The sequence below is a fragment of the Trachurus japonicus genome, chromosome 1 (assembly GCF_045865225.1).
Source record: "Trachurus japonicus isolate A0001 chromosome 1, Traja_1.0".
Taxonomy (NCBI): Eukaryota; Metazoa; Chordata; class Actinopteri; order Carangiformes; family Carangidae; genus Trachurus; species Trachurus japonicus.
In genome coordinates this window covers 14,296,792-14,312,094 of record NC_140907.1, presented here as the reverse complement: position 1 = coordinate 14,312,094, position 15,303 = coordinate 14,296,792, and the positions used below count along the sequence as shown (strand labels likewise).

Genomic DNA, 15,303 nt, shown 5'->3' with positions numbered 1-15,303 from the left:
ATCGTACACATAAGAACACCTGTCACATACACACACTTCAACACAGAGGATATAACTATCTTTTCCTCTGAACTCCCTCTCCCTCTCTCTCTCTTCATCAACCATCTGTTGTTGTTGCTGATGTTGCTGCTGTAAGGTCATTACAAATTCAGCTCTTTTCATCCTGTTTGCTTGAATTATTTTTCCGCCAAAGGCTTCCAAGCTGCCCCCTGGCTTGACTTTGATTGAACTCAGCATTACCCACGCGATACTATCTGATCAAAAAAAACTCTTTTTAATTTAAGTTTCAGTCAGAAACACTATTTAAGTTTTTGGCTCTCTCCAGGGAATGAAATTTCCAACTTTGATAAGAGAAAGTTTAAGCAAAAGAAAGTGAAAGCAGCGATGGCCAGTTGATAATTTCACATCAAAGTTTATTTGTCATTGCAGTCGCCCAAATATTCTCGGATAACATGCTTGTGGTCTTCATCATTTTGGAACAAAATACAAGGAGGTCCTTGTGTAACCAATATGGTTCATATTCATTCTATTAATTTTTCTCACTTGTATTGGCGCTTAAGTGCTTTTTGTCTATCCATGACTGGTGATTCTAAACGTGCAGTTGCTTGCTGACGGTTATGATCCAGTTTGATCAAATTTACTACATGAAAGTTAACACTTAAATTTCACAATTAAACAACTCTATTTTTCCTCGGAAAAAAAGCAGCAAGTAATATTTGTTTTGACTGCAACAAAGGACTCAGGCCTATAAACACAAGTTCACAGTTACATCATTTGTCAGCCTAATACTATGTGGCACAGTAATAACATTCAATCTTTGAGTCTGTGGGTGAGTGCAGGAGTTTCTCCAGTGGTCATCGTTCTTTTAAAATGATTTGGTACAAACTGACAAGACCCTGTTAGCATGGTAAAACTCTATGCATAAAATATGTTGTTTCATTATTAAACTCATGTAAAATGCATCATACAGTATGTGGCGCCAGTTAAGCTACTATATAGTATGTGATTTAGTATGAATTAAATCACTTTACAGTATTTAATGATGTCATACCTAATGCTGCCCAACATTAATTGGTTGTCAGTTGGGTAATTTAAATCACACAGCGTCACACTGTGTAAACACATTTAAGAGAGAACAACACTAGTCTACATATTTTTTTCAAAACAGGAAATGGTGATGATTGCACAGAAGCAAAGAAAAGAAAAGCTCAGCAGCAGTAATTAACATAAATGTAGACTTACTAATAAGCTGCTATGTCTGACTGGGCTGAACTCGACACTCTATCTTTAGCAGTGTGGCTGACAGATGACCAGGAATAAAACACGAACGAGTTGAGACTTCTTCAGTCGCTTTGATTCAGGGAGGCTGAAAAATCTGAAACACTTGCAGTAGAGACTTGGGAACAAACAATAGCAAAACTGTTCAGCTGTCAACTCTCAACAAAGTCACATTTTTCATTATCAACACATAAATAAAACCAAAAAGAAAAACACTTTGCATGCTGATGTATTTGACCTCCAGCTAACTTGACTGTATGTTCACCCTCACTGTACCTTTCCTTTCTGCAACAAAACTAAAACGTTTTTGTCCGAGTTAATAATGAATGCTTGGACGCTCTGGTAGCTCACCGGGCTGAAGCACAGCTTAGTGCTCAGTGTTTTGAGAGTGAACCTTTTGTATTGTCTGACATGGTCTTCTGCTTGTCTAAACTGAGTGTTTTATTTGTGTGTGTGTGTTGCAGGTTTCTTGGCGTGCCTCCAGGCAGAGGCAGTTGCCCACTCACTGGCCCGCTGCCCTTTGACCTCATCTACACCGACTACCATGGCCTGCAGCAGATGAAGCAGCACATGGGGCTCTCACTCAAGAAACACAAGTTAGTGAAGGGTGTGTGTGTGTGTGTGTGTGTGTGTGTGTGTGTGTGTGTGTGTGTGTGTGTGTGTGTGCGTGCAAGTGTGCAATTTAAGTATCTACATTTTCTGACCTCATGTACTGTACAGTATGTGTGTGTCATGTGTAGGTGGATGGGTACGTGTTCATGTCCTTTCCCAGGCAGGGACATAGGTTTATTGGCTCTGCTTATGGATTAATCGTTGCTGGTAATAACCTGTCTCACTGTTGCTCATTCAGCTTGTTGAATGCATACACACCTTCTGTCACATAAACATGCTCATGCACACACAAACATACACACACTTCTTCTCCATCCAGCTAAGAACAAAAGGTCAAAACGTACAATATGTCAAACACATTTGATGTTGAATTTTGTCGTGTAGTGGAACTATAATGCATGCACACACACGCATACAGTAGAAACAAACTGGCAACGCACCACCTGTCATGCACAATTGCTCTGCACAGCAAGAGTAATATAAGTAGTACTGTACATGTCGTGCATGATTGGAGGCATGTGAGATATTGACAACTCAACATGCATGTGCATGTACCAATCGCTCCCTGACCCCCCACTAACCCCAGAACGTCAACCCACACACACCTGCTTGTGTGTACACCAATTGCAAATTGAACCCCGTTTCAGCAGCTTATTTTGTCTGTTGTTTGAATACATTCAGACACTCAATAGGAGGTACGTAGTTAAACACAGAAAGAAAAGGAGGCAGAAAGACGGGGAAAAAGAGGAGGCATCTGCTTCATGGGAGAGAAGAATTAGTGAGATGTTACTATGATGCAGGCTTTTTTTTTCATGCTGTTACCAACGTGTGTTTAATGGCTTTTGGCCCTGCTACAATGATGGAACAACTTTGAAACTAGGCCATGAGAGCCGTTAGACCAAGGCAACAAAACAGAAAAGTGTTACCCAAAACAAGAATTTGCCACTGTGCTTTGTAAAAAAAAACAACAACAACAAAATTAGCTTCATAACCCTGCAAAGAAGCACAATATGAGCCCACATTATCTCCAGAGCTCCTCCATGTTAGAGTCCGTCTTGTGCCTTGTTCCCTCCCGCCCCTTAAAAACAGCTTGCAGCCAGCCCTGAGTCTTCCACTAATCTTTCTTGGTCCAGTAAATTGACATCTTCATCTACCCCCTGTATGCGATGGCAGCAATTGACATTTTGCTTTCCTTGTTCTTGCTCTCAGTGTAAAGGACCAACGATAACAGATGAAGGCCAAATGAAAGTGAAACAGAAAGTCTGAGGAAGAGATAAAACCGTAAAAGTGTCAGAAGAGATTGCAACAAAGGAGAATAGAGAGAACAGAGAGAGAGAGAGATACCACAAAATAGTGGGAGTGGAAGATATCAGGAGTCAGCCTGACACCACATTTAAAGGGCCGCTCCATGTATTTTTAAAAATCCAATTATGAGCAAGAGAAATGCATTACAGATGGGTTAGGGAGCTATTTTCTCAGCACACAACTTGTTTTGCTGTATCCCTCTTTTGCCTCTCTCTCTCTCATTCACACACACACACACACACACATAATCCCACATTTCCCCCAGTCGGGATGCCAGTCAGCCTGCAGTCTGCACCTAATTGCTTTGCTGAGGTCAGCAGCTCCCAGCTCGGTCATTACCGTGTGTAGTCTTGATTTCTGTTCTCCCTAACAGGATGAGACTTCTTAGTGTTTGTAAGAGACGGTCCCTTTGGTTTCCCCAAAAGCATGCAGTTAGTCAAATATCTGGATTTTTCAGCAATACAGGTGGAACAAAGAAAAACCTTTCCTCACTTTCACTGGAGGATGTGTCTCAGTGATAAAAAATAATATGTAGGCTACAGGAATGCTCAGGATATTGATTTCTTTGACTTGAGAGCTCAGGTGAAGATTTGTTAACATACGACAATCTTTAAAGAATTCACTCAGATTTACTGTCAGGGGTATGTAACATACACCATTAATTTGTATTGATCTAGTGGAAAGAAACCTACTGTACACCCTCCCCAGTATTTTGCTACCAGGCATTCGGGCTGATCCACTTTATCCATTTATCTTCACCCTAGAGTTCCACAATCCCCCTGAGGTTTGGGACAGGTCAATGGCATACCTATTCACCTTTCTTTCTCTCACAGCCTCCCTTTCTCTCTCTCTCTCTCTCTCTGTCTCTCTGTCTCTCTGTCTCTCTCTCTCTCTCTCTCTCTCCCCCCCTCCCTCCCTCTCTCGCTCGTCAGGATATACCATTCTTGTTGAGCCCTGTGCGCTGAAAGGAATCATTAATCAAGCGCTCTGAGCTTTGGGGCCCTTCAGCTCCCTTTAATTACTTTTGTTTTATGTTCCCACCAACATCCACCTTCATTTATTATGCCTGGACAACACGCTGCTGTCCAGTCCGGTATGTTGTTGTGTTTGTGTGATCGTGCCTGTGTGTGCAATGCATACTGTCGTTAAAGATGCTGAAAGCCGATAGGAGGCAGTCTTAAATTACACCCACTCATCTGATAATAGGACTAGCATATTGATTTCCTTTTCATGGTAAATTTACTGTTCTGATAGAGGTGGACTGGAGACGATGTGCACGGAAATGGCAGCAAAAAAAGCAAAACTACTAAGACTAAAGATGAGCTGCAGAGTGTCTCTACTTTGGTTGAGCCTGCCGACTCTTTGCTAGGGGACTGTTTGTTGGTTCGGTTTGTTTCAAAGTGGGCGTACGGTTGGGGCATTTGCCAGGGAAAAATCCATTATATTTTGGTGAAAGTCCAGTGAAAGGATTGGTTCCAGGAAAACATTCGTTTTTTTCTTAAAATTGCAAGATATGGCTTTTTGACATTTTTGTCAATTTCTCAGGAAATAATATATGAATATCTCAGACATACCAAAAACTTGAAAAATGCCCATGCACAGCAACAGTCAAGGTGCCGGTATTGTAGCAAAAGTGTAACATGTGAAGAGAAACCACATATAGTGGTTACATACAGCACACGAGAGGATGAGGATCATTTAATGGAGCAACTTGTTTTGCCTATTGCTTGATGAAGCCACACACCTGTGCGCTATGTAACCACTACATGTGGTTTCTCTTTACACATCTCAGACATGCGTTTGGCATTGGTGAAGGGTTGCAATCCACTGGGTGCTATTCTTGTTTTAGCAAGTGGAGCAATTCTCATTTGACTGATTTTATTGGTTGCTTGTTGTTTGTTTTGATTATGGCAAGTCATCTTGCTCAGACTCGCTTTTACTCAAAAGAATACTTCTCCAAGGAGAGATAATGATCCTCTACAACATAGTTACTGTGCTTTAATAATGTTGCATCATTGTCAGGGGTGGGTTCAGGTTCTTTCAAAAGTCAATTTTTATTTAAAAGAGTGATCTGGCTCTCTTCTCTTTTAAGTTAACTGATATTTATGATACAAAGTGTACTGTTACATGAAAACACACCGTACCAGCATGTTCATAGTTTATTGACCACCTTCTGATTTCAAATAATTAGTTTCAAAGGGTTTCATTAGTCCAAGGTTTTCTCAAGACATAGTATGGAGGAGAATCAGTCAGGGGCACAACTATTAGACCCCCAGGCAACACTTTAACAGCTGCAGTGATATAATTAATATCTATAATCACTGGCATGTTTCAAGGCTTCTTTACAGCTCTGTTCCCCTCTAACGCTCAGGGTTTCCCCCAACTAACAGTGCCCCTTCATTTAAATTATTGGTACTATTACCATGGTTCCAGTTCCACAGGGTAACAACACTATGTTCAAGCACTTCACCAAGTCTGACAGTTGTGGATAGCGCAGTGATAAGCCACAGCAGCATCTGCTAAAGTAATGAAGGATAAATGATGGAGGAGGCGGTGTTAAACATGTCACAGTGCTTTGAAATAACAGAGTCACTAACATAAAGCTGCATAATGTAAAAATAAATAAATAAATAAAAACTTTCAACATAATTAACCATTTATTTTGTTTCTTTATAATTGTTCCTAAACTCTAATTCAAATGTGTAACATGAGCTGTTAAACAATTGGATTACTCTGGTTGCTCAGGTAAACAGGTTAAGGTAGGTTAAAGTTAATTTACACCAATGTTCTCAAAAAGCTGCAGAAAATGAGCTCAGTGATGAGGCGTCAGGTGACAGTTAGCCTATCACTTTCTTTCCATTTGTTTTGGTGCCATCATATCCTGATAATGAAATCATATGTGTCTCACTTTTTAATACACAGCAAATAATTTAGTGCTTAAAATGTCAAGTGTGTTGATTAAAAATTGTTGCTGTATCATATTGTTCTGTATTAGATTACCATATGGTAATATATTTTCACATAATACTGTACGCATAAAACACACTGGATTTTTGTGTAAATAACGTCTGTGCAATAGTCGTACTGCAGCTGCATTTTTCTGTTTTTGTTAGACTCCAACAACTTTTTACCACAGAACAACTGAACACACAAGAGAAAGCGACACAGAGACAATAAGAAACACAGACGGAGAGGGCGACGGAGACTTCTGGGCAGTGAGAAACTGACACAATCAGCCAATAACTTCAGCTCAATGCCTTTCAGTCAGGCAGTACTGGGAATATCTCACAGTTCAGCGCTGTGTCGGGTGTGGTTTACTAATGTGGCTTTGTGTTAGGATTGCTCCGCTGACAGCAAACTGGCCAACAAATCTCTGAGTATGTGGGCAACCTCTGAACCTGTCGCGCTGACGGACTTGGCAAAATAAAACGGTTTAAAATTGGGACTCTGCCATTTTAATCAGGCAAAGAGCTATTTGAAAATCATTGAAAAGGTTTGCATTTGGAGCTGTGTGTATTTGTATGAATGTTTGTGTGTGTGTGTGTGTGTGTGTGTGATGGTTGTAGCTGATCCTCAGCACCTCTCCTAAAGTGCAAATGTCAACAGACCCAAAGAGGTATCAATTTAGGAGGGCAGATGATTATCAGCTTGACACATGGTGACATCATCTGTCTCATACGTAGATGCTTGACAGTCACATGGCTTATTCACCATCTGCTTGGCCACAATTCACTCGTCCAGTCCTGTGTTCAGTCATGAATTATTGTGTAACCTGACGACGTTTGTTCACATTCATGCCATTGTCATTTGCTAACATTATTTGCTGCTGCTGCCTTCACTGCCCCAACCTCTTCCTTATGTGCTATGCTCTTGGTATTATCAATTAAACTAAGATTTAATATTAATATACGTATGTTAATTCCCTCAACAAAACCTAGTTTCTGTCAGGATTTTTTGAGCTCGCCCTCATGGAGCAAAACAAAGAGGTGACCACTTAAAATAAGAGTGTCTCCAATTGAAATGGCATGTTGTTGCCATAGTGTTGTGTAAGATTGTTTTAGCATTATTAGCAGGTACATTGATCAGAAATCACATTGCTTTCCCAGTTGTCTGCTCTTGTATCACAAATCAAATTGAGAACTGTAATTGACTACAGTCAGCCATCACTGCCTGCATTTACATTTAGCATATAATATTTAAAAAAAATTCTGCCTGCTCTCTACCTGCTCTCAATGCAATCCAGATTCCCCCAGCTCCCCATGGTTAAAGCTGAAATTGTGAGTGACAAAGCACCACCCACCCATCTTTCCCCTCACCTCGGAGGACTGTTGAGCCTTGCTGAGCAGCCGTTTAACCCAGATTAGCTTCATACTCTGATCTTCCAATAGATATTCAGCTCAGCTACTCCTCCACTTATCCCCTCTTCTTCCACTTTTTTTTCTTTTTTGACCTCCCTCTGGGACCTCTTATCTGTGGGCAAGAAACATTTTCACCGTTACAGAGCTGGCGATATGTGATAGCACAGGTTAGAGAGAGAGGGTGAGTGGAAATGGAGACAAGGGAAACTGACATTTTTTTATTAATAATTCATTGTCAGTTTTCTGTGGTCTGCACAAATAGACAGACAACATTTTCCTCAGAATCTAATCTGAGCTGCCTCAAAATAAGGCTGTAAGATAAGTGCATGTTTTCGACTCCCTCTTGCAGATAAGCCTGTTTTTATATCCAAGCTGTATCTCTGTCAATTTTAAGGTTGGCCTCTTACATACTGCAGCCAAGGACAGAAATATCAACAGAATTGTCAAACAAGATTGGGCTGTCACCTTGCCTTGAAAAACACTGGAATACCCTCAAAGGAAATCTTTTCTGTATGAAAGTTCTTCAAAATATCAATATAAACATAATCATACACTCAAAGACTCTTGCCTCCTGATGGTTCCTCTTCACAGGCTGCTGATGTCTGCAAATGCTGTTCTTTGAAGTCAAATTGTGACAGTTGGAGTTTAGAGAGCCTGTAGTTTTTGGTTACTAGGTCACATAAAACACAAGCGATACATTATTATAGGAGTTCTACAAAGAGAAAGGTTTAAAACACTTCACCACTGTCTAGATTACCTTGCTCATTCAAGGGGATAAGTGCCCAGTTGTAGAAAACATGACATCTCATCCAAGCTTTCACAGTCCAGCAACAATAAAGGAGAGAAATAAAGGACTTTTGCTTACAGTAGGTGTCAGCTTAGCTTATCAGTATCAAAAAGAGTTTTCTCTCTTTTTGTATCTCCACTGTGTAGGGGAAGTATTTAGAGAGACGTATCCATTGTCTCCTCAATTCATATTCTGTCTTTCTGGTCTTATGATCTGTTAACAGATCCTTTGCTACTAGAATAAAAATCTCAGCATGTCAGTATTAGAAATGAGTGGTTAACATACCAGTTTATTGTACATCCCAAGTGAATAAACTACAGCCAATAGAATTTAATATTTTAACACACCTGATGTGTGGGAGAGCTGGTCGGTAGATCAACTCAAGGGTTAGGTCTTTGCTCTTTCCCTTAAAGATCCAACCAGAACAAAGACACTCACATATCAAATGGAAATTTGCATGGAGACACCATTCACATCTGGAGACCTTTTAATCATCAGGGGTATTTGACAATGAACCACTTAGACCTTTGCACGTCCTGCACAGAGACCATCAGCCACATTTCAAGTGGATTCACGTGTGTTCTTGTGAGCCTGTGCAGACAGGAGGTACTGTAATAGGAAAGAGAGCCACCAAATAATCAATCTCAGTAAACTCAATCATAGATGATTGATTCAATTACAAATGATCAGAGGCACAATAGATACAAAGTGGTTCCTTCCAGTCTGAGGGAAACTTTCATCGTTTCACAGATAGCATTTCAGCAGCTTCTGTAGACCATGGGACACAACAGCAATAAAAAATATGATTGTGTATGGAGGGTAGTTGCAAACTTGTTTTATAAGAGCACTCTTGAGGGACTTCCATGGGCATTCTTTGGTTCATTTTCTCATTTTCTGCAACCTGGTTAGCTATGCAATTTTTCATAAAGCTTGAACTGTAAAATGTAATCTACTGTATGGAGAGGCAGAAAGTTGAACTTTCCTGAAAAGCTCAAGAAGTTGTGCTTCTACCCAAATTATTTAAACTGTAGGATCATCCTGCATATGAGACTACTCAGGTCAGAGTGCTATAGAAGTATCTAATGAACATAGCAAATATAGCAGATATTATGGATAAAATACTTTAGTTGTAAGACAAGACAGCATTTTCCATGCAATTTTCCATAAAATAAATAAGATCTAGCCACGTCCTCATACCAACATAATAACAGCCTATCCTGTAAGACTCTCATAAGAACAGTCCATACATACCTCTAATTACATGTGTATCAGTCAGAGTAATAATCACTGGAGTTCATACAGTAATTTGAAAGCAACAACTTAATCACGTCTCAGTTAGACACTTTTGTGCAGTTTCAAGGCCAGAGATGTGCTAGGAAGCAGATATGTGAGCTTTTTAATGAAATGTGCAGAGGCAATGGAAATGCTCTTCAGACGCAAAATTTACTGAACTACCTCGCTCTTTCTCACACACACACTCACGCAGAGTTATATGCCAGGAAAGAGTCTCAGAGATCTGAAAGTGGAGTCTGCCACCTTTCCACCTTTAGCTCTTGTTAATCCCCCAGAGCTCACACACCGGCCAGACTGAACGCTCACTGGCACAGACAAGGGTATAGTGAGCTTTCTGTGCGTGCGTGCGTGCGTGTGTGTGTGCATTGAAGAGAGAGCAGAGAAAGCACATGTGTTTGTATATGATTCTGTTATGTGCGTTCATGCACAGCGTCAGTTGTGCTTCAGTGCAGTTCTTCTAAGCATTCACCTGGAAAGTCTATCAGTGCCTCATCGTACTCCCAGACTCTAAACCTCAAAGTGCTTTTTTTTTCTCCTTGTCATTTTCATGTCAAACCTTCCACACTTCACTTTGCAGAAAAAGCTGCTGGTGGCTCTTTTTTGGCTTCCTCTCCATTGTGTGCTTTGGTTTTTCAATTCTGACAACCTTCAGATATATCCTATCATTTGTGGTATTGTGCTAAATATTGTTACTATTTTCTGCTATTAATGGCTTTGTGCCATTTAGACTTAGCTTCCAAAACTGGAAACACAGAAAGATTAAACCGCAAAGAGGCAGATTTACCGACATGAACATGCAGGACAAGTTTGTGCTGTGCTTTGCATTCAGCTTGTGCTCATGATCCAAGCAAATTTTGCATGTAATTTATTCAGCATCTGGGACAATCCTCCAGGTGTATCTTCCAAGTGAGGCAGAGCTCAGATCTCTAAGAGGAAAAGGAAAGGTTAATGTGATGCAGATTCAAGGAAATGTCTCATTTTTAAGCTGCTGTTAAGAAAATGTCTGTTACTTTAAAACTCGTTATCCAACTTCAAAGAAAATGAGAAAGATATGTAGCAACAACAAGGTGTTCAAATCATTAATATGTACATTGTAGTACATTGTAGTGTTTTGTCAACAATTTTAAGGCTACATCCATAACTGGTGTATAGATTTGATAATGGATATGGTGAGTAACTTATAAAGTGGTTGTCCTGTGTTTTTACAGATGTCATATCCGAGTGATTGACACCTTTGGGACAGAGCCAGCTTACAATCATGAGGAGTATGCAACCCTCCATGGATACCGGACCAACTGGGGCTACTGGAACCTCAACGCCAGGCAGTACATGACCATGTTCCGTAAGAAAAACATCACTTTCTTTAGTTGAATTCAGAAAATTTAAGGAAAAAAAATGTATAAAGTGGACCAAACAAAATATACAAAAACAGAAAAGTTAAGTTAGTGAGAACACAAATCAGCAACATCATGAGTGAAAACGGTTACAAATAGGTACTGGGTGGTTATTTAGTAAAGAGATAGAGTATTCGGTTTTAGGCTTAATTGTGAGAGACTGCAAATCAGTCATGGAACAGGGTGAGTGGCCCAGGGTCCCAGTGCAACATAGATCTGATTTCTTTCTTTTTTTAAAAGATATTTTCGGTGGCATTTTTGCCTTTATTTGATAGGACAATGTAGAGAGACAGGAGAGCAGGGAGAGAGACTAGCGGAATGACATGCACAAATGATCATATCGGTTGGGAGTCAGCTTTCAGCACATCAGGCATAAGCCAACATGAGATTCGACCTGCAAGCACCACATGACGGTAATTCTCTGACCAGGGCCTTTCTGCCTTTCTCAGTCAAAGAGGAACAACTAGCTTGTTCATAGAGGATACAGGTGAATGTTTTTGCCATCACCAGTAATAACCTTCATAACTGAGTGCAAAACTAAATCTCAGGGCCTCAGAGTGGAAGCAGTAGTGAGTCTGTAAATGACATCTGCAGAGTCCTTTGTCATAGTTTGCCAACAAGGCTCCTGATTTGCATTAATGCTCTTTAGATTGATATGAGAATGTTGCCGTGCATGGAGGGAGAGTTGTAGTTTTTAGGGGGCTCCTTGAACAGTGTACAGAATATTTTTCTCATATAGATGAATTTCTCAGGACCCAGAATAGATCGCACACACCCACTGGAACTGGTAGAAATTCAGATTGAGCCCCTGACCTCACCCACGCCCAAAAACCTCACATACTGTACATACTTACAGTACTTCATGCTTTAGTCACATAAGTCATTCTGAAACTAGCGTAAAGGATCCGTATGAAAACCAGTGTTAAGTTATCTTATCTAATGAGAGAATGGTCAAATGTATCAAATTGTATTCCTTACAGTTTCTTATCCTCCCATCCTAAACTCAAAAAACTTTTTAGTTAAAGCATTTGTAGTCTTGTAACTTCAAAACATGAAACTTAAAATGCTTCACTGTCGTATTCACACACACACAAAGATCTGTCATCAGTTTTGATGGTTGTTCTAAATATGATAAAATGACTCAAATTTGGTGTTTTGACTTTCTTTGACAGGTCTGGCTGCTTGTTCACATTAATTTGGAATAATGAGTGTAATGCAGCTATTTTCAGCAACACCACAGCTTCTAGTGTCCCTTTCAAACTGTATCTGGTCTTCTGCTCATTTGCTTTTCTGTTTCATGTTACACATTATGACTGATCTGCTGTTTTCAAAGCCCTTGCTGTTGTTGTCCATCTCCTCCCTGCTCCTGACTAAAACACTGACAACTTAACTGTCTTCTGTTTTCACATTCAGCTCTCAACAATGCCATGCTTATTCAGCTATAGCTGGCACTCAACAGCAGGATCATTATAACGTCAATATGTGGCAGACTGTTTCACACTGTCGCAAGCTACAGTATAGTGATTGACTCAGCTTTTATCAGCTGCTCCGTATGAGAGAATAGCAGGTGCCATCATTTATTACAGCTATTCAATATATTGTACACTGTAAAAAAAAAAAAAAAAAAATGGCTGTAACTTTGAGGACAAAAAGTAGAAAGGTCGCACACATCCAATTAAAAAGGTGCTGGCCTCAAACATAAATGTAAACAGAAAAAGAAAAGAGGAGACCGCACACTTCAGCTCCCTTTATGTGCTGTTTTTATTTAGCACATCCAACAAAATCAGTAACGTTTTGAGCGTACTGCTCTTCTTCAGACTGTGAGGATACAGTAAATAGCTGGTTATGAAAGAGTAATTCTGAAATTATGAATATACTGGTAGTTCAGTCCTTAAGTACAACACCTCAACATGCAGCCAGTATTTTCAAAATTATTTTCTGTACACCTTGTACTACCAAAACCACCTAAGCCCAACAGCAGCTGGTTTTATGACAGTTACTATTAATAATACTTAGGGAGGCAATAATCACAGTGACTTTGCCATTGAACTGAAGCAAACAAGGATGCAGAGCTCTTTTTCTGTCTTTCTTCTCTGCCACTCAATCACGATGACAACCCCCCACCCCACTCCTGTCTTTGTGTAATGTTTTCTCTCTCTCTTTGCTAATATCCTGCCTCTACTTATTATTCATATACACACATTCAGCTCACACACCAGACAACTCATTCATGGGCTTCGTTTCGGAAGAGCTCAATGAGACAGAGAAGAGGAGCATTCAGCAGAACAAAGTCAACAACATGGCTGTTGTGTATGGGAAAGAGGCCAGCATGTGGAAGGTACAGACATCAAATGACACACACAAACTTTTGTTGTTGCCGCTACAGCTCCTGGAGCTGTATAAAAGCTAGCTATTTACTCCCTCCAACAATGACAAAACAACTCAGACTGTGTTATTATGTCTCCACCATTGTTAATCTTTTGTATACTGCTGCTGCTGAATGTTTCCATGTATAAAATAAATGAATTTCCTGGAGGGTGACAAAGTATATACAGCAGTTACACACACACACACACACACACACACCTATACGTAAGAAACATAGCCATATACTGTAGTTATGGTTATACCCATGCCTTGTGTGTATACAGTACACAGTCTCTTACATGCAACGACAGAAAACGCTGCACATATTTCACACCTGCATAAACAAACTTCTCACAAATGTGTTGCACTGTTAAATTCAAACAGGGGCTGAGTTAGGCCAACAGGTTAAAAGCTGAATTCTTCATACAGAAGTCAGTTTCAGTGTTGATGTATGGAAATCTTCACAACACACACAAACAAAATCATGTGCAGCAGTTTTTAAAGGAAAATCCAATGGCAGCATTTTGTGCACCCTGCTGTTTTGTGCCATTACAGTTCAGCATCGTGTGGCTCTAAATACACAATTTCACTGCTTAAGTTACAAGCCATTTTTGTCTCAAAAGCTGTCTGCTCTTCCTTTGCATGTTGTAGATGGGCACAATAGTGCCTCCATTGTTAAAATGATTATAGAGATGTTGTTTGCTGCCATTACTTTCCACTGTCTGTCTGTACAGTTCCCTGGATTTCTTTATAGCTTGTGAAAAAGACAAAGACCAGTTGTCACAATACTCTAATCTACAGAAGCATTGTGAAAAGGAAAAAAAGAAAATGCATGATTGATTGTATTGTTGTGTACTGTATCTACATTTGTATCTGAGTTTATTTTTCTCTTTCTCTATTTCTTTCCTTTTGTGTTGCACCATTGTATCTCGCTGGATGGTCATTAGCTTCAGGTAAGGCCTGTTTCTTTTGACAAATACTGTACTGCTGTTACGTCCATCTCACAGCCAGTGTATATGAAAAAGTTACTCTGAGCTGTAAACATGTCAAGATGCTCATAAAAGCAAATGAACATACTCATGCATTTATAAAAAAAAATTATTTCTGAAGTGATTCATGAGAAGCTACTTGTCACGGATTTACGTAGTTTCAAACACTGAAGCCAACACTTTTCAATAGTTGTTTTTTTTTAAAGTCTAACAGTGATTATCTTTCAAGATCCTGTCTGAGAGCACAATGATTGGTCGGACAGCCTATCATTTGAAAGATGTTAGTCTTGTGTTCTAATCCAATAATTCAGTCTGAAACTTTTGGTGACTTGTCTTAATGTGGCCAGTTTTGCACTTATGGATGATGCTGGGCTTCTCAAGGAACAGGAATAATTTCATCATGTTGTGTTTCGGTTGTCTTTCACCCACTGAGAGGTCTCCACAATGAGATGTAAATTGAGGCCCACAACCTGTCATTAGAAGCACTGAAGCATCTTGAATGAGAATTGACTTTTCACTAAACCCCTCCCCTAGACAGCAACTGTCCAATCATACGTAGATTTGCCACCGTATCTAGTGGAAATGGCTCTGCCTTGCTTTTTATTGGATTTAGCAAAGACAACACTCCAGCAAACATTATCCAATAAAGAATTACATTTGCAAAACACATCGGTTTGTCCTCATCGTAAAAGCCTCTTGAAAAAAGAATCAAGTCCAAGCCAAGCTCCTGAACAAAGTTAAGTAAGAACAAAATAAGTCTGATCAAACATTTCTTTATCACAGCTATAATACTATAACAGCCTCTGCTGCACAATTCATGAACAGTGCTGCTTCTTTAAGTAACGTTACATGTCTTTTAGGATGATATCTCATCTGCCTACAAATGCATATTGAGAGCATTTTTGCAGGGTTCTTAAACA

The 15,303-nt window shown here is 39.8% G+C and overlaps 1 protein-coding gene across 4 annotated transcripts in view; it reads left to right on the top strand.

The window, feature by feature from the left end:
• Positions 1-15,303, top strand: part of LOC146991544 (alpha-1,6-mannosylglycoprotein 6-beta-N-acetylglucosaminyltransferase B-like) — a 127,422-nt gene that overhangs the window by 101,875 nt on the left and 10,244 nt on the right. For all 4 annotated transcript variants that reach the window (XM_085774303.1, XM_085774292.1, XM_085774285.1 and 1 more), the window contains exons 9-11: positions 1,743-1,874; positions 10,842-10,975; positions 13,235-13,365. In XM_085774303.1, the coding sequence (XP_085630429.1) occupies positions 1,743-1,874; positions 10,842-10,975; positions 13,235-13,365 (397 nt within the window). The remainder of the gene's footprint in view (positions 1-1,742; positions 1,875-10,841; positions 10,976-13,234; positions 13,366-15,303) is intronic.